Raw genomic sequence first — 25,468 nt, forward strand, 5'->3', positions numbered from 1 at the left:
AAGGGCTAGCATATTCAAATTGGAATTTATAATTATAACCCAACTTTATTTATGTTTATTTTTTAGTTTAGCACGAATTATTATATAAAAGAGTCAATTTTTTCGGTTAATAATATTATAAAAGAGTTGAATAAATTGTACTTTAATTTTATTTCAAGAGCATGAATTTTGGAATTAAAAAAAATTGTGTGCATTTCACAAAAACATTAATAGAAACAATTTATTTTGGGCTTCATAAATTTGTGTTCATGTAGTCTTAAGATTAAGAAAAGTATATAGTTCATCCATAAATTAAATTGCTAATAAGAGCACAAGATTGAAAACTTTGAAAATAAAAATAAAACTATAAGCCAACTAGACGTTGCTCTAGAGTTTTTGAGAGTGGAATTAGAAAAGTAAGCTTTATCATTCTCAAATTCCTTGAATAAGGTTTCTAAATCCACTCATCGTATTTATTCTCGCTAGATTAATCAATAATAGAGATTACATATATTATTTCAATCGTCCATCATTGTATAATAAACTTTATATGCATAGAAATTTGGACGAGAAGAATCAGTAAGACACCTGGATGGATGGATGGATGGATGGATGGATGGATGGATGGAAGGAACAAGAGGATGAAGATCAACGAATCTCACTATTAGTCTCATTTTTTGTCTTTATTGTCATCTAATTCGTCATAAAGAGTAAGCACGAATCACTTCTAGAATAGGCGCATGACATGTCGGACACTTTTCTCTTGCTTCGACCAACTCGTTAGCACATTTTGAACATGTGCACATGTGCCGGCATCTATAGATTGTAACGGAGAAAATATAAGTTAAATGAAACTTGGAACTAGAGAAAAACACACAAAAATGGTCTGAGATTTTGCTAGAATGACCTATACAACAAAGCATCAATATGGTTATCACAACATATACAACAAATTCCTTTCCTTACTCGGTCCCATTTGGGTTCTTCGTCTGGCAAACTGTCTTCAAATATCTCTGTTCGTGAACATTATATGTAGTCAAGTCAGTCGAATGACATGTGAAAGTGATATCATATTAGTGACCAGAACACTAAAGAATATCCCATCCTCCCTCCACCCATGCTGAATAACCATTTGAGTAAAGTATGATATATTTCGGTGGTTCAGGGCAGGAACAACATCAAAAAAACAAAGAAGGCCATGTCGAATTTTGGAAAAATATAATATCTACAACCAAGAAGCACAGAAACTACTTAAATTACTTATGAAATCACTTAGATTAAGGCATGCACCTCTGCAAATCAAGTACCATGTTCTATTTTTTTTTAGGGGGTGGGGTGGGTTCACAGGAAGCTTGTTAATTGATCAAATCTAAATGATGTAATAAACTAAAGAATTCAGCTACATTGAGAATGAAGGCATACCTTCTGAACCAGCTGTTCGGTTAAGTGCAGAAGAAACTTCTTGCTTAATTGAGCGTTGCAGCTCAAGTTGCATGTCCATGCATGTCTCCAACATTCTCTGTAGGTTGCTCATCCTCTGCTGCAGCCTAGACATGTCGATCCTCAAATCATTAATGATCTCCCAGTCCTGTAACGTTCAGCAACAACATCAAATTTAAAAGAATAGTAATAACAATAAAATAAAGAACGAAAAAAAGATGACCAGATTATCCAACAACCAACACTGACTTCACCTAATAGACAATTGCAATAATTCTAAATAGAATTATAGAATCACAATTCATCAATCGTTTACCATTGATATTTGCACGTTTTCCTATCTCTTTTATTTACTTTAATCCAACTGATTTCACCCAAAAAGACAACAAACAAGGGAACAATGATGAGACATACAACTCCAAACTGCTGATGGAAATCACGTCTTGACCAACTATCATGACTCAATTCATGTTCCCAAAGTTGCCGAGGGGGCATTGCAGGTGGCAGAGGCAAAGCAAGTGGATGGCTCGCAGCAGAACCCGCTTGACCTGCAGTCTGCCTGTCGTGCTCTTGCTCTTGTTCTGCAGACGTGTAAGGGGACATCGTCTCGTCTAGATCCCCATTACTGGTACTGTGACCTCGCCTGTCTATGTAAGATCGAATTAACTGGTCAAGACTTTCTCGGAAACCACTACTAAGAAGAGTAGAGACACTTCTCCTGCATGATAAAGAAAAATAGTCCACATGTAAATTCACCATTTAGTCTGAATTCAACCAGGCATGTTGTTATATAAATTTTTTGATACCTATTTAAAAGTTCTCTCATTTCCACATTATGCACATTATTCTCTTCACGAAAATAAAGGTCTCCAACCTTCGGCTAGATGTAGCCTCCCGACTAGGAGAGCCCTCTAACCAATTAGGCACATCCTCCACAATGATAGCATTTTCATGTGAAGCTCCAAGGGCATTTTACAGATGAATATCTCCTCTATGTGTCATACTCGAGAATTCTCCAGACCAATGAGTAGTGTGATGCTTTCGAACTGAGTTTCATTTATATCTTCTTCAATGCTATTTTCCATTCATCCCGTTGAAAACCATATGCTTGCCAATCATTTGGCTCAACTCCCATACCTAGATCTTCATTCAGTTGCTCGTGAGAAGTAGATTCCAGCGGATCTACATTTTCAAGATCATTGTCTTGAAAACTTCTAGAATGATCTGATAATACTCCAATATCATCATATTCCTCGCGGGTATCAATTTGTTGAATGGAAGATTCGACATCTGGTATGCTAGTATGATCCTCGTCATCAATTTGAGGAACTTCAAGGTATAAATTTTTTGCAGCAATTTCTTGTAAAATTCTTCTCATACGTTGTCCTGAATCTTCTCTCATCTCCATCGAGTTGATATCAGCTATTTGGCTGGCTACACCATTCTCTTCAACCTGTTCTTGTGTACTTTCTAGCGCATCAATAGATGCTTCCCTACCTTGAGCATTAATTCTTTCTAAATCAGATATGACTTGAGTTAGACCAATGCTATAAGAGCTTGCGTTATGACTTTCCACGTTAATTGGCCCAGAACGTCTAGGAAGATCATCTAGGACCTCAAAACTCCTTGTACGATTCAGGTCAATTAGAGAATCACCATCATCACTGTTATATGTGGTGTCAGAATGCCGGCTACTTGCTTGATCTTGAACAGAATTATCCAATCGGGAGAAGAATCCTTCCCTAATTCAAAGAAAGTCAAAATATCATTAGTATTATCAAAAGGGATAGGCCAGCATTACAGAGTGGACAAGCAGGTCAAGTTGCCAATGAGCTTGAGTGAAAAACAACTGGCAAAAGTTCAAGGTTGACACTGAAGGAAACAATACACGACTCTCATTCTGAATCAAGTGAATTAAGGAGTTTTTCTTCCTCAAAATTTTTGTAGTACCCAAGTCCTGACCTTTTACACTTTCACAAACTTCAAAGTAGCTTACTATTGTTCAACTTCACAACATTTGAAAGCTCCCAATCAAAGAAGGTTAGTCTTCCAAGCAGGTCGCAAGTTTTGGACCTAAGACTTCTTAGTTAAAGTTAACGACCCTTAACCACAATGCCCAGTGATCAAATTTGTGTTTTCTTGACTATAACTAGTAATGAATTCAAGTTCAACAAGGAAAACGAACAATGTCCATCGGTGTTAACATTAATGTAGAAAAAGACGTTAGTACGAAGGTTTGTTAAGCTTTAGGTTTAGTTTAACCCAAATTAAGACACACTAATTAGTGACCAGATAACTTTTGGATTGAGGATATACAATCGCATATGAAATTGATCACTATTTCTCATACCTTGGTAATTCAAAAAAATTTAGTTTCCTAATAATGTAATTAGCATTAAGGATGTCGCTAGACATTAGACATTTAATCTTACATGCCAATGATGATTGGAGTGGCATTGATGAGACACTCCTAGCAATTTACATGGCAGTAATTTGACACTAGTTGCCCATTCTTGAAGTTTCTCTTATCTACAAGCAATTTACTAATGATATTCAGACACGGCAGTATAGGAGTCTTGAGGTTATTCTTGGATCTAAATATTCGAATCCAGCAGATATGTGGTCATTTGCTTGTATTTGTTTTGAGTTGGCCACTGGCGATGTTCTCTTTGATCCACACAGTGGTGACAACTATGAAAGGAATGAGGTATGTTCAGAGACTTTTTTTTTTTTTTTTTGTTCTTTTATCAGTATGATTATTTTTTTCTTTCTTATACTCATTTATTCTTAACGTGTAACATTTGTTAATCGAGTCTCACCTCCCCTTGGGAAGCATTGCTTCTACTTATAGTAAAGTCCCACATTTTCAATCGTTTGAAAACCATGCTTAAAAGTTTTTTTCTTTTTTTGTGTTGTTTGTTATTGTTGTTTTTTTTCGTATCAATGAGTTATAATTTTATTCGTTGACATGTTTCTTCCGTTGTAGCTGTAACAGCGGCATAATGTAGAAGTTTACCTAATACTGAAATATTTGGTCGGTTGTTTTATTTTGGTTAACTGGTGGAGGAGGCTCAATTTAATTTCAACAATGTCAATACACTAAATATGCCAGGTGAATAGGTGAATAATTTGAAAAGACTGTCGTTTGGAAAACATAAAGAATTTTACTTTTAACTTGATGCCTTTCTTTCCATTTTTTTAATACAATGTGGCTGTTATCTCAGCTAATCGCATTCCCCTTAGCTTGTAGGATAGCGGTAGTATACATATGGTACTTGTTTCTTTTTTTTTAAAAACAACTATATGTATATCATGTCGACATCACTGGTATACGTGTTCGAGGAACATCAAAACAAGACTTTGCTATGAGTATCAGCTTATTACATGGACCTTCTCTTCTGGAAGTTGTAATTTCTACTCTTTATTTTATTTTCAGGATCATTTCGCATTGATGATGGAGCTTCTTGGAGTGATGCCTCGCAAGGTAATGTTTACATACTTACAGATACCATGTCGTCTTTATTTTATATATATGAAATTTTTTTCACTTATTTATATTTTGCTCTTTCTTAAAATATCCGGGCACAGATTGCATTAGGTGGCTGCTATTCAAGGGACTACTTCAACAAATATGGCGAGTTGAGGCATATTCCTCAATTGTGCTTTTGGCCTCTTAATAAGGTGTTAACCGAGAAGTATGATTTCAGCAAGCAAGATGCTAATGACTTGGCTGACTTTCTTGTTCCTTTATTGGATTTTGCACCTGAAAAGACACCAAGAGCAGCACAATGTCTCAGCCATCCGTGGTTGAGTTATGTCTCAAGAATTCTTGAATCTTCTGTATCAACCCATCAAAATCAGCCCAAAGATCAGGACGCTTCAACTAAAAGAAGCGAGAAGGATGAGAGAGAAGCTATGGAGATTGTAATGGGAAACATAACTATTGATGGAACTTCGAAATAGACATGACCAGAAATGGCAACGTACGCGATTTCAGGCTATGTTTCGTGCAGTATAATCGTGGTCTATAGCTCGGGTTTCCATCGGAGTTGGAAACATATTCATGAACCACATGGATTCAGTGTTGTCCTACATGCTATCCGAAGCAATCATCATCTTTTGCTTTGGTGAGAGTCGACCAGCATTCGTAGGCCCATCTCGAGCAACTTCGAACGGTGGATTGTTTTGACAGAGTGCGCGTTCGAGTATGATTTGCATATCTTTACAAACTAACAATATTTCTAGGTCTCTTGTAGCACAACTTTCTGGATCATAATTTCTTCCTGAAACCTTGAACAGATATAAAATATATTTTTGGTGCTAGATTCTTGCCATTTTGTTTATTGTAATGTTGGCCACTACCGGGTTTTCTATTTAAAAATGAACTTTTTTTATATATTAAAACTTTTCAGATATAAAATAATCGGGCGGCCCAAAAGGGGATGGAGGATACCCGACTCAATCAACGAAATGAGCATATGGTCGAGTGCAGGACAGACTGGGAAGCAGGGAAAATTTCAGGCCATACGAATACGACGCTTCCCTAAAGACAATCTTGTGGGGAAGTCGAGGTTGAAGACGACTGCAAGTCCATAACCTAATCGTATTCTTGACCCTTGAAACCTGTCATGGAGCTGGCCTCGGATTCCGACCTTGTAGAAGCGGAATTGGAGCCAGACCTTGACCATGTAGAAGCTGGTAATGGACTTGTCCATTGTCACCATCGCACTTTTGCAGTAGCGGGATAGCGACTGTGGGACACTTGTTCTAACCCAGTGAACAAATCAGTGATGTGAATTTCAGATTTCGTGGACGATATCGACGTATGCTCGAACCTCAGGTTATGTTTGAGAGAAATACTTTAGAAAATTTGAGCGAGGTAATACGCTAATTTATTTGATAGTTTTTGAAGTTGTGGATGTATTAGACACAAGCGTAAGAATTCAAAAACTTACGAACTGCAATAATTATTAATATTAGATCTATTTTGTTGATACTTTTAACCATTTTTTCTAAGACATAACAGAAATACTAATTTTTCATTTATCACCATATTGAACTTATAAACACATGAAAATGTTGGCACATCGATGAAAATTTGAAAACCCCCAGATTCTTATTCTTGTTGACTTGACGGAACTTAGCAAACTACCATTTTTTCAAAAAGTTATTTTTGTTGGTAGAGAGAGGCGTCTTGATGATTTGAAGTGAAGAAGAATGGACTATTTGGGGGACCAACCATATTCTTTGACATAATGGTTTATGGATCCTTGTAGGATGGCTATTGTGTAAGCCACTTGTAATGATAATGAGAAGTAGGGTTGAATGAGAACAGGCTAAGAAATCAATAAAAAGACTTAACATCTGCTCTTGAGTGGAGCACGGTTGAAACCACTTTGTGAGGGTGTCATAAAGTTCTAAACCCCATCCTTCGGCCCCTTTTTCTTTTCATACAACGTCCAAGAATATGAGAAAAGCACCAAAATGTCCACGTTTCTCTTTTGTTGGGAATAAACTTAAATGGAAAAAAGAAAATAAGGGTAGTTTTTTGTTTTGGTAAATTTAGTAAGGCTTTTGAAATTTGAGCTGTAAGAAGGAAAAGGAAAAGGCCAAACAAAATATGAAGGGACAAGAATCAGTCTAGTAGGAGAGAACGGGTTATGGGATATCTAATTTTAGATCTTAGAAATCCTCTAAATTCGTTCGTTTTCATTGTAAAAAGAAGATGCAAAGAGCAAGAGCAGGAGACAAAAAGCAAGCAAGAGCAGGAGACAAAAAGCAAAGCGTATAGTGTAATAGAAAATAGTTTTTTCGGAATTTCTTTTGTCCCTTTGTCTCTCCCCCTCTCGATACCTCCTTCACAGCTTCGTGAGAGTTATTTAAACAAGTTGGTTTCAAAGTTAGTGTTTATTTTTTACAAGTTGGTATCAGAGCGGATTGTTATTTCAACAAATTGGTATAAGAGCGAATTTTATTTCAACAAATTTGTATCAGTGCCGATGAATAAGATGGGACAAAAGAAGCATGGGACACTTTAGAAAAGGTGTTCAAAGGAACCGACCGATTCAAGCAGGTGCGTCTCCAGACACTCTGCGTGGCGAGTTGGAGAGAATGAAGATGAAGGAGTCAGAAAATGTATTTGACTACATCACGCGCGTACAGACCGTGGAAAATCAACTAAATCGAAACGGAGAAATGTTACCTGAGACGCGGGTTGTGGAGAAGATGTTGAAGTCGTTAACAGATAACTTCGAGAATGTTGTATGAGACATAGAAGAGTCGAAGGACCTAGCGACGTTCACGGTCGATGAGCTCGCCGGTTCTCTCGAGGCACACGAGCAACGTAAGAAAAAGAAGAAGGAGACCCTCGATCAAGCGCTTCAGACTAAGGCATCAATAAAGGATGAAAAGGTACTCTTCTCTCAAAATACTCAAGGTAGAGGTCGTGGAAGTCGCGAGAATGGTCGAGGTAGTCAAGGCAACAGTTACGAAGAAAACTATAAAAAGAATAGACTATCGAGCCAAGCAAATAGGCGTGGAAGAGGACACAATCAAGGACGCGGTCAAGGATACAATTCCCACATCCAGTGTTACCAAATGTCAGAAATATGGCCACTATGCAAATAACTGTAACTTCGACAGATGTTACAATTGTGGCAGAATGGGTCATTATGCAAGAGATTGTCGAGCCGATGAAAAGGTGGAAGAAACGATCAACCTAGCCTTGGATGACGCAACAAACGGAGGCATTCTCTTGATGGCCCAAAATGAAGAGCTGAAAACGAAAGAACACGGCGGTGCAAAACACAACGGCGATAGTCGTGAGGCGATGGAAACTAATAGAAATGAGGTGATGCACAGCTGATACCGAAGACGAGAAAATCGAATAAAGATGAACAACCAAATAATAGAGAGCCCGAGCTCGAAGATAGAGAGCTCCACTGGCTGGAAAAGCAATTCGAGGAAGAAAGAAGAAAGAGGATGAGAATGGAAGAGAGAATGGAAGAAGAAAAGATGACAGAAATGCAGATTGAACATGAGAAATAGATGGTTCAAATGCAAGCTGCAATCCCTTCAAAATCCCTTGAAATACCCAAAACAATGACGAAGAAGAAGCCCATGCGATTAGCGAACGAGCCAATGAAACTGCCAGATCTTGAGGAGGAGAATAGAGATTCAGAGCAACAACCCAAAACTGTCGTGGATAAATCTGTGGAGAAGTCTCAATTGCAGACGTTGAAATCCCTAAACGACCAACTTTCGAAGGAGAAAGTATTGATTGAAAAAGAAAAGAAAGTTTTAGAAAAGGAGATCGAAAGATTAGAGAAGGAAGTGGCTGAGCTGAGTGAGAGTCTCTTCTATCTCAAACGGGAGAAGAAAAAGAATGGGAATGTAATCTCTGATCTTATGAAGAAAGTTGAAGAAGGTGTGGAGAAAGAGAATGACATGTTAATGTAGATTGAGGCTCTAGTGGACGAGCTAGAGAGGGAGGAGAAAGATATAGAGATGTTGACTCAATATAGAGACTCACTCGACCTGAACCTGAATCAAATCCAATAGTAGGCAGTGAATTTACGACACACGATTGAGATACTCACTCGTGATAAAGCCGAAATGGAGGAAGAAAAAATGCTAGCTGTAAATGTCGCTGTGGACTTGAGAAGAGAATTGAGTAAAATGAACGAAGCCATGATGTCTGAGTCAAGCGTGGCTAAGAACGGGAGAAATGAAGAGTTGGTGTCTCAGATAGGCTGTTCTCGAGAAGATCCAAATGAACTCTCATCAAAGAAGAACAAGCTTAGTCTGCTGCTCGAGGACAAGGAGAGAAAATTGAAGAAACCACGACTGAGCTCAAGAAAACGAAAACGACGCAGGTGGAATCGTTGAATAGAGCATTTAAGTTTATGAGGAAGTTTTGTTGGGAATAAACTTAAATGGAAAAAAGAAAAGAAGGGTAGTTTTTTATTTTGTTAAACTTAGTAAGGCTTTTGAAATGTGAGTCGTAAGAAGGAAAAGGCCAAAAAAAAAAAAAAAAAAAAGGGACAACAATCGCTTGAGGAGAGAATGGGTTATGGGATCGCTCATTTTAAATCTCAGAAACTCTATAAATTGATTCGTTTTCATTGTAAAAAGCAAGAGGCAAAGAGGAAGAGACAGAAAGCAAAGTGTACCGTGTAATAGAAAAGAGTTTTTTTCATAATTTCCTTTGTCCCCTTGTCTCTCCCCTCTCGACACCTCCTTCACAGCTTCGTGAGAGTTATTTAAACAAGTTGGTTTCAGAGCGAGCGTCTATTTTCTGCAAGTTTGTATCGGAGGGGATTGTTATTACAACAAATTGGTATGAGAGCGAATTTTATTTCAACACTCTTTAGGGGCCATTATTGAACGATTCAACTGTTCGTGAACTTTCAAGTTTGTATCTAGGAGAACGTCCAAGTTCATATGTTTTAACTGTTAAGTGATGGACTGTGAAATCTCATATCGGTTGGAGAGGGAAATGAAGCATTCTTTATAAGGGTGTGGAAACCTCTCCCTAGTAGACGCGTTTTAAAACAGTGAGGCTGATGGTGAGATACGTAACGGGCCAAAGCAGATAATATCTTCTAGCAGTGGGCTTGAGCTGTTACAAATGGTATCAGAGCCAGACATTGGGCGGTGTACCAACGAGAATGCTGAACTCCCAAGGGGGTGGATTGTGAGATCCCACCTTAATTGGAAAGGAAAACAAAGCATATCTAGAGTGTGAAAACTTCTTCCTAGCATACGTGTTTTAAAACCGTGAGGCTAACGACGATACGTAACGAGTCAAAGCTGACAATATCTAGTAGCAGTATGCTTTAGCTATTCAATGGACGTTTTCAACACTAACATCAATACAAGTTCATAAATTCATCTTCAGTGGCATACATGTCAGGATGATTTTCGTATCCTGTTTATAGTGTTTCATCATCGTTATGTGTTATTTATATATTGTTTGGACTGCCAAGATCAGCATAGTACTTAATGATCCATCCTTTAATGATGTTAACCTCTGTCTCTCTTTGTTCCACCAACCACTGGGGATCCATTTCATTTGCTCGTAAAATGTCCAAACAATGAGATCCTGGAAAGTTCAAAACATGTCAGCTCAAAAGAACAAAGCTTTGAAGTTAGAATTTATGAGTCTGAATCAAACCATTAGGCGTATGGAGTGCAAGGAGACTGTCAGATAAGTTATGCAACACTCTGCATTCACAAAAAGAGATAGAGAGTTGAAGTAAAGCTGATTGTTCTTTATGTGCAATAAATGTTGGTGCTTTGGTTTTCGTTTACCCGCCGCTGCTATAAGGGTCCCTGAGTCCATTGGAGAAAATGATGTTGCTGCCAAATCTCTTAAGGATGAGTTTTATGTCCTGAAATTTGAAGGGAGACAAAGAAATTGTGAGATTCTACGTCGGTTGGGGAGGAGAACGAACTATTCTTTATGAGCGTGTGGAAACCTCTCCCTAGTAGACGCGTTTTAGAAACCTTAAAGGGAAGCTTGAAAGGGAAAGCTCAAAGAGGATAATATATGTTAGCGGTGGGGTTGGACGTTTACAAATGGTATCAGAGCCAGACACTGGGTGATGTGCCAGCGAGGAGGCTGATCCCTGAAGGGGGTGGACACGAGGCGGTGTGCCAACAAGGACGCTGGGTCCCGAGGGGGTGGATTGTGAGATCCTATATCGGTTGGTGAGGAGAAAAAAAAAACATTGTTTATAAGGGCGTGGAAACCTCTCTAATATAAAAACCTTGAGGGGAAACCCAAAGAGGATGATATCATCTAGTGGTGGGCCCCGAAGGGGGTGGATACGAGGCGGTGTGCCAGTAAGGATGCTGGGCCTCGAGGGGGTGGATTGTGAGATCCACTAACAGAATGGTCGGATGCACCCCGAAGGGTGGTGGATACGAGGCTGTGTGCTAGCAAGGACGCTGGGCCTCGAGGGGGTAGATTGTGGGATCTCACATCGATTGGAGAAGGGAACGGGTGCCAGCGAGGATGCTGGGCCTCGAGGGTTGGAGTGGATTGTGGAGTCCCACATCGACTGGAGAAGGGAACGAGTGCCAACGAGGACGCTGGCCCCGAGGGAAGGGGTGGATTGTAAGATCCCACATTGGTTGGGGAGGAGAACAAAACATTCTTTACAAGGGTGTAGTTTTAAAAACTTTGAGAGGAAGCCTGAAAAAGAAAGTAAAAAAAAGACAATATCTACTATAGATTTGGGCGGTTACAGTAATTTCAATAAAGAAAATAAAGAAAAAGAGAGAGGTGGCTGAAGTGCATACATGGCCTCCATAATAGGTGGTGACCCAGTGAGGCCTTGGAGACACACCGTATAACTCATTGCAGTAATCTATGAAGCTTCCAAGCTCAAAACTGTATGCTGGAAACATAGTATCATTGCCTGTGCTTAATGGCATCACCATTTCACTGCATCTCTGAGTTACACACACAACACAAAAGCTTCTTAAAACGTCAAAAAAAAAAAATGAAGCTTTTCGAAGTTCGATGCATTCCACATCGGTATTTGTGTAATAAAAAGATTACCTGCCACCTCCATCCCACATCGGTTTCAGTTTCATCTCTGGCCTGATTCATGTAGCAGGAAAGATTTCCTTTATAAGCAAACACCCCTGCAGCAATTCTGTCAACAATTCCACTTCCTGGTGAAGCTCCATCAATGGCATCACAGATTATAGTGACTGGATACCTTGGTGGGTGGTCGTATTGGGCTGCGACGGTATACATAGACCACAAGAAGTCTTCCAGCTGAGCGAAGTTCTTCAGAGGACTAAAACAAGAACAACTGATTTGAAGCACAAACTTCATTAAATTTGGATATGAGAAGCCATGAATTCTAATACCTGCAACTTTTGAACTCTTTGCTAAGAATGGAAAGGCCATCCGGCTTGGAAGCAATTGTTTCAATCTTGGACCAGGAATCCCGAATGGTTTCATAGCAACTTTCACTAACGTCCTGCAAATTCATTCACATTTTTGTGTGTTTAAAAAGTTCGAAAGGTTCAAAAGGATGCATTGTTGTTGTTGTTGAAGGATCTTACTCTAAAATCCTTAGTGGCAATGGAATAGTATGCATCTTGTGGCGTGATATTGTCGAAGTAAAGGATTGGAGCTAAAGAAGCAAGAGCTCCAAGGGCGACATGAGGATATTTCAGACGAAACCATGCAGCCAACACTGTTTCCCACAAAACAAAACAGAACAAAAAAAAAAACATGTTCTGTTATATAGCGTTTGAACATTTTTGTAACCGCTAGCAGATATTGTTCGCTTCGCACGTTACGTATCGTCGTTAGCCTCACGGTATTAAAACGCGTTTGCTAGAGAGAGGCTTCTACACCCTTACAAGAAGTGTTTCGTTCCCCTCTCCAACTGATGTGGGATCTCACAATCCACCGCTCTTGGTGGCTCAGCGTCCTCGCTAGTGTATGGCTCTGATACCGTTTGCAACAGCTCAAGGCCACCACTAGCAGATATTGTCCGTTTTGGCCCGTTACGTATCGCCGTTAGCCTCACGGTTTTAAGACGCGTCTGCTAGGAAGAGGCTTCCACACCCTTACAAGAAATGTTTCGTTCCCCTTTCCAACCGATGTGGGATCTCACAATCCACCCCTCTTGGAGGCCCAGTGTCCTCGCTGGCACACTACCCGGTGTCTAGCTCTGATACCATTTACAACAGCTCGAGGCCACCGCTAGCAGATATTGTCCGCTTTGGCCCGTTACATATCGTCGTTAGCCTCACGGTTTTAAAACGCGTCTGCTAGGGAGAGGCTTCCACACCCTTATAAGAAAAGTTTTGTTCCCCTCTCCACCCGATGTGGGATCTCACAATCCACCCCTCTTGGAGGCCCAGTGTCCTCGCTAGCACGCTACTCAGTGTCTAGCTCTGATACCATTTGTAACAACCCAAGGCCATCGCTAGTAGATATTGTCCGTTTTGGCCCGTTACGCATCGTCATCAGCCTTACAGTTTTAAAACACATCTACTAGCGATTCGTTTCCACACCCTTATAAGAAATGCTTCATTCCCCTTTCCAACCGACGTGAAATCTCACAATTTTAAACGAGAACCCACTTACTTCCACCATATGATCCACCAAGAACAATCACAGGAGAATCTTTAGCATGCAACTCCTTTTTAACATGTATAAGAACATCAGCATAATCTGCTATTGCTTGAGCAGAGTTGAAATAGCCTAAAGTGCTTGCATTCTTCAATGCTACCTCCCTTGATCCAAAGGGTATCGATTTCCCATAATAACGATGCTAACAACAAAACAAAACAAAATCATATAAACCCTCCAAAGCATTAAATATGAACCACACAAGAACATGAAAGCTCTTACCTCAATATAAACAAGAAGAGCCCCAAACTGAGCAGCATTATCAGTCGAGAATCCTACAACGTTCAAATCATTATCCAGTGGACCTTCAGCTCCCAAGTAGGCAAGAATGGGAGCGCTCGAATTTGCGCCGCCCCAATACTTAAAGTTGATTATATATCTATGAGCGAACGTCGTGTAGCTTTCAGGCCTATAATTGAAGTGATCTAACGTTTGGTTGTAATAAAATGTCTTGAAATCATCCGAAAGAGGCGAGGACAGAGCTTCTGAATCTCTGTCGGTTGGACTAAGCCTTGGGATTCTGTACTGTGTTGCAGAAACACAGGCTGAAAGGATGAGAAGTAAGCAAGGAAGAAGCATCATGGCGGAGTGCTTGGTTTGGCTTGATCTTCACAAACAAACAGCTCCTTTATATAACAAAAAGTTGCCCGGTTAACCGGTTCGAGTCTCGAACCAGTGGTTAGTAAGCTAGGCCAAGGCGCCTAATGAAAGGCAGTTGAATGGTTGAGTTGAGTTGAGTTGATTGTGGTCGGGAAGGCGAGTAAGTTATAGAGGTTTCTGCCAAATAAAGACACTCTTCAACAGCTTCATTCCCAAATATGCAATGAAGCTGTTGTCCTTATCAAAAATTTGCTTTTCTAATGCTAAAATCAGTTCAAAATTCCTAGTTTTAGAATAGTGTCTTCGTGAAGAAAACTTCTAATCTTAATATCTTGATGTGTCGGTTAGGGATGTTCGTTGGTTGAGTTGGGTCCGGTTGGCTGAGATACTTTTTAGATCTAATCCAATTGTTCGGGTTGAAAAATTTTCAACCCTAACAACACTTATTAATTAATACAATAAAATTTTTGAGTTGAATTGATTTCGATTGTTTGGGCAACTAAATATACGTATATATAACTCGATCGTATATAAAAATGATATTATAAAATTTATAATAAATTCGAGTTGGTTTAGTTCAACCCAATCGAGTTTCAGGAGAACCAATAAACCAATTCAATCTATAAAATTTTTATTTATGTAAGACGGCATAAATTAGGTTGGATTGATCATATTTTTCTAATTATCAACTTTTGTCGGTTTTGAAGATCAGAAGCTAAAGCTTAGAAAGTGGATGGAAAGTTCAGCAGTAAACCGACCATTGGTCCAAGTTTGTGCCATTGAAAAAGTCTTTTGGAAAAACATTAAGTTCATATCTTGAAATGACTTGATACTAACATGTTGATACAAATATGGTTTTAAAATAAAATAGTTCATCCGATCTTTCTAATTATCAAGTTTTCTTTTAAGATAATTTTAAAATAGTTAAATTTATTTTTGTTATATTTAAAATCATTTTGCAACCGGCTTAAAAAAAAAAAAAAAAAAGTGCAAAAATTGTTTTTTATCAAGTTTTTAGTACACGTATGGAAAGTGGATTTGAAAGTAGATATTTTATATTTAAAGATTCGAGAAATTATATATTTTTTTTCCTTGATAACAAAAAAAACAAAAAAAAGTATTTTGTGATGGGAATTTTTTTATTAAAAATATTTTATTTTTTTAAAGTAAAATAAGAATTAATATTTCGAGTATGAAAACTTCAGATTTAGGTGCACCTAAGTTGGAACCAAGCTGTATTGCACGTGTCTTATTGTCGGTTAACAAGGTTGTTTGTGGCATCGACGGTGGTAGTGCTGGAAGGGCTAGCATATTCAAATTGGAATTTATAATTATAACCCAACTTTATTTATGTTTATTTTTTAGTTTAGCACGAATTATTATATAAAAGAGTCAATTTTTTCGGTTAATAATATTATAAAAGAGTTGAATAAATTGTACTTTAATTTTATTTCAAGAGCATGAATTTTGGAATTAAAAAAAATTGTGTGCATTTCACAAAAACATTAATAGAAACAATTTATTTTGGGCTTCATAAATTTGTGTTCATGTAGTCTTAAGATTAAGAAAAGTATATAGTTCATCCATAAATTAAATTGCTAATAAGAGCACAAGATTGAAAACTTTGAAAATAAAAATAAAACTATAAGCCAACTAGACGTTGCTCTAGAGTTTTTGAGAGTGGAATTAGAAAAGTAAGCTTTATCATTCTCAAATTCCTTGAATAAGGTTTCTAAATCCACTCATCGTATTTATTCTCGCTAGATTAATCAATAATAGAGATTACATATATTATTTCAATCGTCCATCATTGTATAATAAACTTTATATGCATAGAAATTTGGACGAGAAGAATCAGTAAGACACCTGGATGGATGGATGGATGGATGGATGGAAGGAACAAGAGGATGAAGATCAACGAATCTCACTATTAGTCTCATTTTTTGTCTTTATTGTCATCTAATTCGTCATAAAGAGTAAGCACGAATCACTTCTAGAATAGGCGCATGACATGTCGGACACTTTTCTCTTGCTTCGACCAACTCGTTAGCACATTTTGAACATGTGCACATGTGCCGGCATCTATAGATTGTAACGGAGAAAATATAAGTTAAATGAAACTTGGAACTAGAGAAAAACACACAAAAATGGTCTGAGATTTTGCTAGAATGACCTATACAACAAAGCATCAATATGGTTATCACAACATATACAACAAATTCCTTTCCTTACTCGGTCCCATTTGGGTTCTTCGTCTGACAAACTGTCTTCAAATATCTCTGTTCGTGAACATTATATGTAGTCAAGCCAGTCGAATGACATGTGAAAGTGATATCATATTAGTGACCAGAACACTAAAGAATATCCCATCCTCCCTCCACCCATGCTGAATAACCATTTGAGTAAAGTATGATATATTTCGGTGGTTCAGGGCAGGAACAACATCAAAAAAACAAAGAAGGCCATGTCGAATTTTGGAAAAATATAATATCTACAACCAAGAAGCACAGAAACTACTTAAATTACTTATGAAATCACTTAGATTAAGGCATGCACCTCTGCAAATCAAGTACCATGTTCTATTTTTTTTTAGGGGGTGGGGTGGGTTCACAGGAAGCTTGTCAATTGATCAAATCTAAATGATGTAATAAACTAAAGAATTCAGCTACATTGAGAATGAAGGCATACCTTCTGAACCAGCTGTTCGGTTAAGTGCAGAAGAAACTTCTTGCTTAATTGAGCGTTGCAGCTCAAGTTGCATGTCCATGCATGTCTCCAACATTCTCTGTAGGTTGCTCATCCTCTGCTGCAGCCTAGACATGTCGATCCTCAAATCATTAATGATCTCCCAGTCCTGTAACGTTCAGCAACAACATCAAATTTAAAAGAATAGTAATAACAATAAAATAAAGAACGAAAAAAAGATGACCAGATTATCCAACAACCAACACTGACTTCACCTAATAGACAATTGCAATAATTCTAAATAGAATTATAGAATCACAATTCATCAATCGTTTACCATTGATATTTGCACGTTTTCCTATCTCTTTTATTTACTTTAATCCAACTGATTTCACCCAAAAAGACAACAAACAAGGGAACAATGATGAGACATACAACTCCAAACTGCTGATGGAAATCACGTCTTGACCAACTATCATGACTCAATTCATGTTCCCAAAGTTGCCGAGGGGGCATTGCAGGTGGCAGAGGCAAAGCAAGTGGATGGCTCGCAGCAGAACCCGCTTGACCTGCAGTCTGCCTGTCGTGCTCTTGCTCTTGTTCTGCAGACGTGTAAGGGGACATCGTCTCGTCTAGATCCCCATTACTGGTACTGTGACCTCGCCTGTCTATGTAAGATCGAATTAACTGGTCAAGACTTTCTCGGAAACCACTACTAAGAAGAGTAGAGACACTTCTCCTGCATAATAAAGAAAAATAGTCCACATGTAAATTCACCATTTAGTCTGAATTCAACCAGGCATGTTGTTATATAAATTTTTTGATACCTATTTAAAAGTTCTCTCATTTCCACATTATGCACATTATTCTCTTCACGAAAATAAAGGTCTCCAACCTTCGGCTAGATGTAGCCTCCCGACTAGGAGAGCCCTCTAACCAATTAGGCACATCCTCCACAATGATAGCATTTTCATGTGAAGCTCCAAGGGCATTTTACAGATGAATATCTCCTCTATGTGTCATACTCGAGAATTCTCCAGACCAATGAGTAGTGTGATGCTTTCGAACTGAGTTTCATTTATATCTTCTTCAATGCTATTTTCCATTCATCCCGTTGAAAACCATATGCTTGCCAATCATTTGGCTCAACTCCCATACCTAGATCTTCATTCAGTTGCTCGTGAGAAGTAGATTCCAGCGGATCTACATTTTCAAGATCATTGTCTTGAAAACTTCTAGAATGATCTGATAATACTCCAATATCATCATATTCCTCGCGGGTATCAATTTGTTGAATGGAAGATTCGACATCTGGTATGCTAGTATGATCCTCGTCATCAATTTGAGGAACTTCAAGGTATAAATTTTTTGCAGCAATTTCTTGTAAAATTCTTCTCATACGTTGTCCTGAATCTTCTCTCATCTCCATCGAGTTGATATCAGCTATTTGGCTGGCTACACCATTCTCTTCAACCTGTTCTTGTGTACTTTCTAGCGCATCAATAGATGCTTCCCTACCTTGAGCATTAATTCTTTCTAAATCAGATATGACTTGAGTTAGACCAATGCTATAAGAGCTTGCGTTATGACTTTCCACGTTAATTGGCCCAGAACGTCTAGGAAGATCATCTAGGACCTCAAAACTCCTTGTACGATTCAGGTCAATTAGAGAATCACCATCATCACTGTTATATGTGGTGTCAGAATGCCGGCTACTTGCTTGATCTTGAACAGAATTATCCAATCGGGAGAAGAATCCTTCCCTAATTCAAAGAAAGTCAAAATATCATTAGTATTATCAAAAGGGATAGGCCAGCATTACAGAGTGGACAAGCAGGTCAAGTTGCCAATGAGCTTGAGTGAAAAACAACTGGCAAAAGTTCAAGGTTGACACTGAAGGAAACAATACACGACTCTCATTCTGAATCAAGTGAATTAAGGAGTTTTTCTTCCTCAAAATTTTTGTAGTACCCAAGTCCTGACCTTTTACACTTTCACAAACTTCAAAGTAGCTTACTATTGTTCAACTTCACAACATTTGAAAGCTCCCAATCAAAGAAGGTTAGTCTTCCAAGCAGGTCGCAAGTTTTGGACCTAAGACTTCTTAGTTAAAGTTAACGACCCTTAACCACAATGCCCAGTGATCAAATTTGTGTTTTCTTGACTATAACTAGTAATGAATTCAAGTTCAACAAGGAAAACGAACAATGTCCATCGGTGTTAACATTAATGTAGAAAAAGACGTTAGTACGAAGGTTTGTTAAGCTTTAGGTTTAGTTTAACCCAAATTAAGACACACTAATTAGTGACCAGATAACTTTTGGATTGAGGATATACAATCGCATATGAAATTGATCACTATTTCTCATACCTTGGTAATTCAAAAAAATTTAGTTTCCTAATAATGTAATTAGCATTAAGGATGTCGCTAGACATTAGACATTTAATCTTACATGCCAATGATGATTGGAGTGGCATTGATGAGACACTCCTAGCAATTTACATGGCAGTAATTTGACACTAGTTGCCCATTCTTGAAGTTTCTCTTATCTACAAGCAATTTACTAATGATATTCAGACACGGCAGTATAGGAGTCTTGAGGTTATTCTTGGATCTAAATATTCGAATCCAGCAGATATGTGGTCATTTGCTTGCATTTGTTTTGAGTTGGCCACTAGCGATGTTCTCTTTGATCCACACAGTGGTGACAACTATGAAAGGGATGAGGTATGTTCAGAGACTTTTTTTTTTTTTTTTTGTTCTTTTATCAGTATGATTATTTTTTTCTTTCTTATACTCATTTATTCTTAACGTGTAACATTTGTTAATCGAGTCTCACCTCCCCTTGGGAAGCATTGCTTCTACTTATAGTAAAGTCCCACATTTTCAATCATTTGAAAACCATGCTTAAAAGTTTTTTTCTTTTTTTGTGTTGTTTGTTATTGTTGTTTTTTTTTCGTTATCAATGAGTTATAATTTTATTCGTTGACATGTTTCTTCCGTTGTAGCTGTAACAGCGGCATAATGTAGAAGTTTACCTGATACTGAAATATTTGGTCGGTTGTTTTATTTTGGTTAACTGGTGGAGGAGGCTCAATTTAATTTCAACAATGTCATACACTAAATATGCCAGGTGAATAGGTGAATAATTTGAAAAGACTGTCGTTTGGAAAACATAAAGAATTTTACTTTTAACTTGATGCCTTTCTTTCCATTTTTTTAATACAATATGGCTATTATCTCAGCTAATCGCATTCCCCTTAGCTTGTAGGATAGCGGTAGTATACATATGGTACTTGTTTCTTTTTTTTTAAAAACAACTATATGTATATCATGTCGACATCACTGGTATACGTGTTCGAGGAACATCAAAACAAGACTTTGCTATGAGTATCAGCTTATTACATGGACCTTCTCTTCTGGAAGTTGTAATTTCTACTCTTTATTTTATTTTCAGGATCATTTCGCATTGATGATGGAGCTTCTTGGAGTGATGCCTCGCAAGGTAATGTTTACATACTTACAGATACCATGTCGTCTTTATTTTATATATATGAAATTTTTTTCACTTATTTATATTTTGCTCTTTCTTAAAATATCCGGGCACAGATTGCATTAGGTGGCTGCTATTCAAGGGACTACTTCAACAAATATGGCGAGTTGAGGCATATTCCTCAATTGTGCTTTTGGCCTCTTAATAAGGTGTTAACCGAGAAGTATGATTTCAGCAAGCAAGATGCTAATGACTTGGCTGACTTTCTTGTTCCTTTATTGGATTTTGCACCTGAAAAGACACCAAGAGCAGCACAATGTCTCAGCCATCCGTGGTTGAGTTATGTCTCAAGAATTCTTGAATCTTCTGTATCAACCCATCAAAATCAGCCCAAAGATCAGGACGCTTCAACTAAAAGAAGCGAGAAGGATGAGAGAGAAGCTATGGAGATTGTAATGGGAAACATAACTATTGATGGAACTTCGAAATAGACATGACCAGAAATGGCAACGTACGCGATTTCAGGCTATGTTTCGTGCAGTATAATCGTGGTCTATAGCTCGGGTTTCCATCGGAGTTGGAAACATATTCATGAACCACATGGATTCAGTGTTGTCCTACATGCTATCCGAAGCAATCATCATATTTTGCTTTGGTGAGAGTCGACCAGCATTCGTAGGCCCATCTCGAGCAACTTCGAACGGTGGATTGTTTTGACAGAGTGCGCGTTCGAGTATGATTTGCATATCTTTACAAACTAACAATATTTCTAGGTCTCTTGTAGCACAACTTTCTGGATCATAATTTCTTCCTGAAACCTTGAACAGATATAAAATATATTTTTGGTGCTAGATTCTTGCCATTTTGTTTATTGTAATGTTGGCCACTACCGGGTTTTCTATTTAAAAATGAACTTTTTTTATATATTAAAACTTTTCAGATATAAAATAATCGGGCGGCCCAAAAGGGGATGGAGGATACCCGACTCAATCAACGAAATGAGCATATGGTCGAGTGCAGGACAGACTGGGAAGCAGGGAAAATTTCAGGCCATACGAATACGACGCTTCCCTAAAGACAATCTTGTGGGGAAGTCGAGGTTGAAGACGACTGCAAGTCCATAACCTAATCGTATTCTTGACCCTTGAAACCTGTCATGGAGCTGGCCTCGGATTCCGACCTTGTAGAAGCGGAATTGGAGCCAGACCTTGACCATGTAGAAGCTGGTAATGGACTTGTCCATTGTCACCATCGCACTTTTGCAGTAGCGGGATAGCGACTGTGGGACACTTGTTCTAACCCAGTGAACAAATCAGTGATGTGAATTTCAGATTTCGTGGACGATATCGACGTATGCTCGAACCTCAGGTTATGTTTGAGAGAAATACTTTAGAAAATTTGAGCGAGGTAATACGCTAATTTATTTGATAGTTTTTGAAGTTGTGGATGTATTAGACACAAGCGTAAGAATTCAAAAACTTACGAACTGCAATAATTATTAATATTAGATCTATTTTGTTGATACTTTTAACCATTTTTTCTAAGACATAACAGAAATACTAATTTTTCATTTATCACCATATTGAACTTATAAACACATGAAAATGTTGGCACATCGATGAAAATTTGAAAACCCCCAGATTCTTATTCTTGTTGACTTGACGGAACTTAGCAAACTACCATTTTTTCAAAAAGTTATTTTTGTTGGTAGAGAGAGGCGTCTTGATGATTTGAAGTGAAGAAGAATGGACTATTTGGGGGACCAACCATATTCTTTGACATAATGGTTTATGGATCCTTGTAGGATGGCTATTGTGTAAGCCACTTGTAATGATAATGAGAAGTAGGGTTGAATGAGAACAGGCTAAGAAATCAATAAAAAGACTTAAGCATCTGCTCTTGAGTGGAGCACGGTTGAAACCACTTTGTGAGGGTGTCATAAAGTTCTAAACCTCATCCTTCGGCCCCTTTTTCTTTTCATACAACGTCCAAGAATATGAGAAAAGCACCAATATGTCCACGTTTCTCTTTTGTTGGGAATAAACTTAAATGGAAAAAAGAAAATAAGGGTAGTTTTTTGTTTTGGTAAATTTAGTAAGGCTTTTGAAATTTGAGCTGTAAGAAGGAAAAGGAAAAGGCCAAACAAAATATGAAGGGACAAGAATCAGTCTAGTAGGAGAGAACGGGTTATGGGATATCTAATTTTAGATCTTAGAAATCCTCTAAATTCGTTAGTTTTCATTGTAAAAAGAAGATGCAAAGAGCAAGAGCAGGAGACAAAAAGCAAGCAAGAGCAGGAGACAAAAAGCAAAGCGTATAGTGTAATAGAAAATAGTTTTTTCGGAATTTCTTTTGTCCCTTTGTCTCTCCCCCTCTCGATACCTCCTTCACAGCTTCGTGAGAGTTATTTAAACAAGTTGGTTTCAAAGTTAGTGTTTATTTTTTACAAGTTGGTATCAGAGCGGATTGTTATTTCAACAAATTGGTATAAGAGCGAATTTTATTTCAACAAATTTGTATCAGTGCCGATGAATAAGATGGGACAAAAGAAGCATGGGACACTTTAGAAAAGGTGTTCAAAGGAACCGACCGATTCAAGCAGGTGCGTCTCCAGACACTCTGCGTGGCGAGTTGGAGAGAATGAAGATGAAAGAGTCAGAAAATGTATTTGACTACATCACGCGCGTACAGACCGTGGCAAATCAACTAAATCGAAACGGAGAAATGTTACCTGAGACGCGGGTTGTGGAGAAGATGTTGAAGTCGTTAACAGATAACTTCGAGAATGTTGTATGAGACATAGAAGAGTCGAAGGACCTAGCGACGTTCACGATCGATGAGCTCGCCGGTTCTCTCGAGGCACACGAGCAACGTAAGAAAAAGAAGAAGGAGACCCTCGATCAAGCGCTTCAGACTAAGGCATCAATAAAGGATGAAAAGGTACTCTTCTCTCAAAATACTCAAGGTAGAGGTCGTGGAAGTCGCGAGAATGGTCGAGGTAGTCAAGGCAACAGTTACGAAGAAAACTATAAAGAGAAAATACTATCGAGCCAAGCAAATAGGCGTGGAAGAGGACACAATCAAGGACGCGGTCAAGGATACAATTCCCACATCCAGTGTTACCAAATGTCAGAAATATGGCCACTATGCAAATAACTGTAACTTCGACAGATGTTACAATTGTGGCAGAATGGGTCATTATGCAAGAGATTGTCGAGCCGATGAAAAGGTGGAAGAAACAATCAACCTAGCCTTGGATGACGCAACAAACGGAGGCATTCTCTTGATGGCCCAAAATGAAGAGCTGAAAACGAAAGAACACGGCGGTGCAAAAGACAACGGCGATAGTCGTGAGGCGATGGAAACTAATAGAAATGAGGTGATGCACAGCTGATACCGAAGACGAGAAAATCGAATAAAGATGAACAACCAAATAATAGAGAGCCCGAGCTCGAAGATAGAGAGCTCCACTGGCTGGAAAAGCAATTCGAGGAAGAAAGAAGAAAGAGGATGAGAATGGAAGAGAGAATGGAAGAAGAAAAGATGACAGAAATGCAGATTGAACATGAGAAATAGATGGTTCAAATGCAAGCTGCAATCCCTTCAAAATCCCTTGAAAATCCCAAAACAATGACGAAGAAGAAGCCCATGCGATTAGCGAACAAGCCAATGAAACTGCCAGATCTTGAGGAGGAGAATAGAGATTCAGAGCAACAACCCAAAACTGTCGTGGATAAATCTGTGGAGAAGTCTCAATTGCAGACGTTGAAATCTCTAAACGACCAACTTTCGAAGGAGAAAGTATTGATTGAAAAAGAAAAGAAAGTTTTAGAAAAGGAGATCGAAAGATTAGAGAAGGAAGTGGCTGAGCTGAGTGAGAGTCTCTTCTATCTCAAACGGGAGAAGAAAAAGAATGGGAATGTAATCTCTGATCTTATGAAGAAAGTTGAAGAAGGTGTGGAGAAAGAGAATGACATGTTAATGTAGATTGAGGCTCTAGTGGACGAGCTAGAGAGGGAGGAGAAAGATATAGAGATGTTGACTCAATATAGAGACTCACTCGACCTGAACCTGAATCAAATCCAATAGTAGGCAGTGAATTTACGACACACGATTGAGATACTCACTCGTGATAAAGCCGAAATGGAGGAAGAAAAAATGCTAGCTGTAAATGTCGCTGTGGACTTGAGAAGAGAATTGAGTAAAATGAACGAAGCCATGATGTCTGAGTCAAGCGTGGCTAAGAACGGGAGAAATGAAGAGTTGGTGTCTCAGATAGGCTGTTCTCGAGAAGATCCAAATGAACTCTCATCAAAGAAGAACAAGCTTAGTCTGCTGCTCGAGGACAAGGAGAGAAAATTGAAGAAACCACGACTGAGCTCAAGAAAACGAAAACGACGCAGGTGGAATCGTTGAATAGAGCATTTAAGTTTATGAGGAAGTTTTGTTGGGAATAAACTTAAATGGAAAAAAGAAAAGAAGGGTAGTTTTTTATTTTGTTAAACTTAGTAAGGCTTTTGAAATGTGAGTCGTAAGAAGGAAAAGGCCAAAAAAAAAAAAAAAAAGGGACAACAATCGCTTGAGGAGAGAATGGGTTATGGGATCGCTCATTTTAAATCTCAGAAACTCTATAAATTGATTCGTTTTCATTGTAAAAAGCAAGAGGCAAAGAGGAAGAGACAGAAAGCAAAGTGTACCGTATAATAGAAAAGAGTTTTTTTTCATAATTTCCTTTGTCCCCTTGTCTCTCCCCTCTCGACACCTCCTTCACAGCTTCGTGAGAGTTATTTAAACAAGTTGGTTTCAGAGCGAGCGTCTATTTTCTGCAAGTTTGTATCGGAGGGGATTGTTATTACAACAAATTGGTATGAGAGCGAATTTTATTTCAACACTCTTTAGGGGCCATTATTGAACGATTCAACTGTTCGTGAACTTTCAAGTTTGTATCTAGGAGAACGTCCAAGTTCATATGTTTTAACTGTTAAGTGATGGACTGTGAAATCTCATATCGGTTGGAGAGGGAAATGAAGCATTCTTTATAAGGGTGTGGAAACCTCTCCCTAGTAGACGCGTTTTAAAACAGTGAGGCTGATGGTGAGATACGTAA

The 25,468-nt window shown here is 38.3% G+C and overlaps 3 protein-coding genes and 2 pseudogenes across 3 annotated transcripts; 2 read left to right on the plus strand and 3 right to left on the minus strand.

Moving 5' to 3' along the window:
- Positions 1–602: 602 nt before the first annotated feature.
- Positions 603–3,318, minus strand: LOC147794680 (uncharacterized; annotated as a pseudogene).
- Positions 3,319–4,036: 718 nt separating this feature from the next.
- LOC147794681 (uncharacterized) lies at positions 4,037–5,382 on the plus strand. Its single transcript, XM_087129356.1, has 3 exons — positions 4,037–4,126; positions 4,856–4,903; positions 5,008–5,382. Exons 1-3 carry the CDS (start codon positions 4,037–4,039, stop codon positions 5,380–5,382), a joined length of 513 nt encoding a protein of 170 aa, XP_086985482.1.
- Positions 5,383–10,717: 5,335 nt separating this feature from the next.
- Positions 10,718–12,428, minus strand: LOC147794682 (uncharacterized). The gene is made up of 4 exons (XM_087116782.1): positions 12,304–12,428; positions 11,987–12,230; positions 11,725–11,877; positions 10,718–10,811 (listed from the first exon to the last, which is right to left on the minus strand). Exons 1-4 carry the CDS (start codon positions 12,426–12,428, stop codon positions 10,728–10,730), a joined length of 606 nt encoding a protein of 201 aa, XP_086972908.1. The 3' UTR covers positions 10,718–10,727.
- Positions 12,429–16,063: 3,635 nt separating this feature from the next.
- On the minus strand, positions 16,064–18,787 carry LOC147794683 (uncharacterized; annotated as a pseudogene).
- Positions 18,788–19,505: 718 nt separating this feature from the next.
- LOC147794684 (uncharacterized) lies at positions 19,506–20,852 on the plus strand. Its single transcript, XM_087129396.1, has 3 exons — positions 19,506–19,595; positions 20,326–20,373; positions 20,478–20,852. Exons 1-3 carry the CDS (start codon positions 19,506–19,508, stop codon positions 20,850–20,852), a joined length of 513 nt encoding a protein of 170 aa, XP_086985522.1.
- The last annotated feature ends 4,616 nt before the right edge of the window (positions 20,853–25,468 follow it).

Source organism: Cucurbita pepo, chromosome 1 (assembly GCF_057944985.1).
Source record: "Cucurbita pepo subsp. pepo isolate OVF chromosome 1, ASM5794498v1, whole genome shotgun sequence".
In the NCBI taxonomy this organism is placed as follows: Eukaryota; Viridiplantae; Streptophyta; class Magnoliopsida; order Cucurbitales; family Cucurbitaceae; genus Cucurbita; species Cucurbita pepo.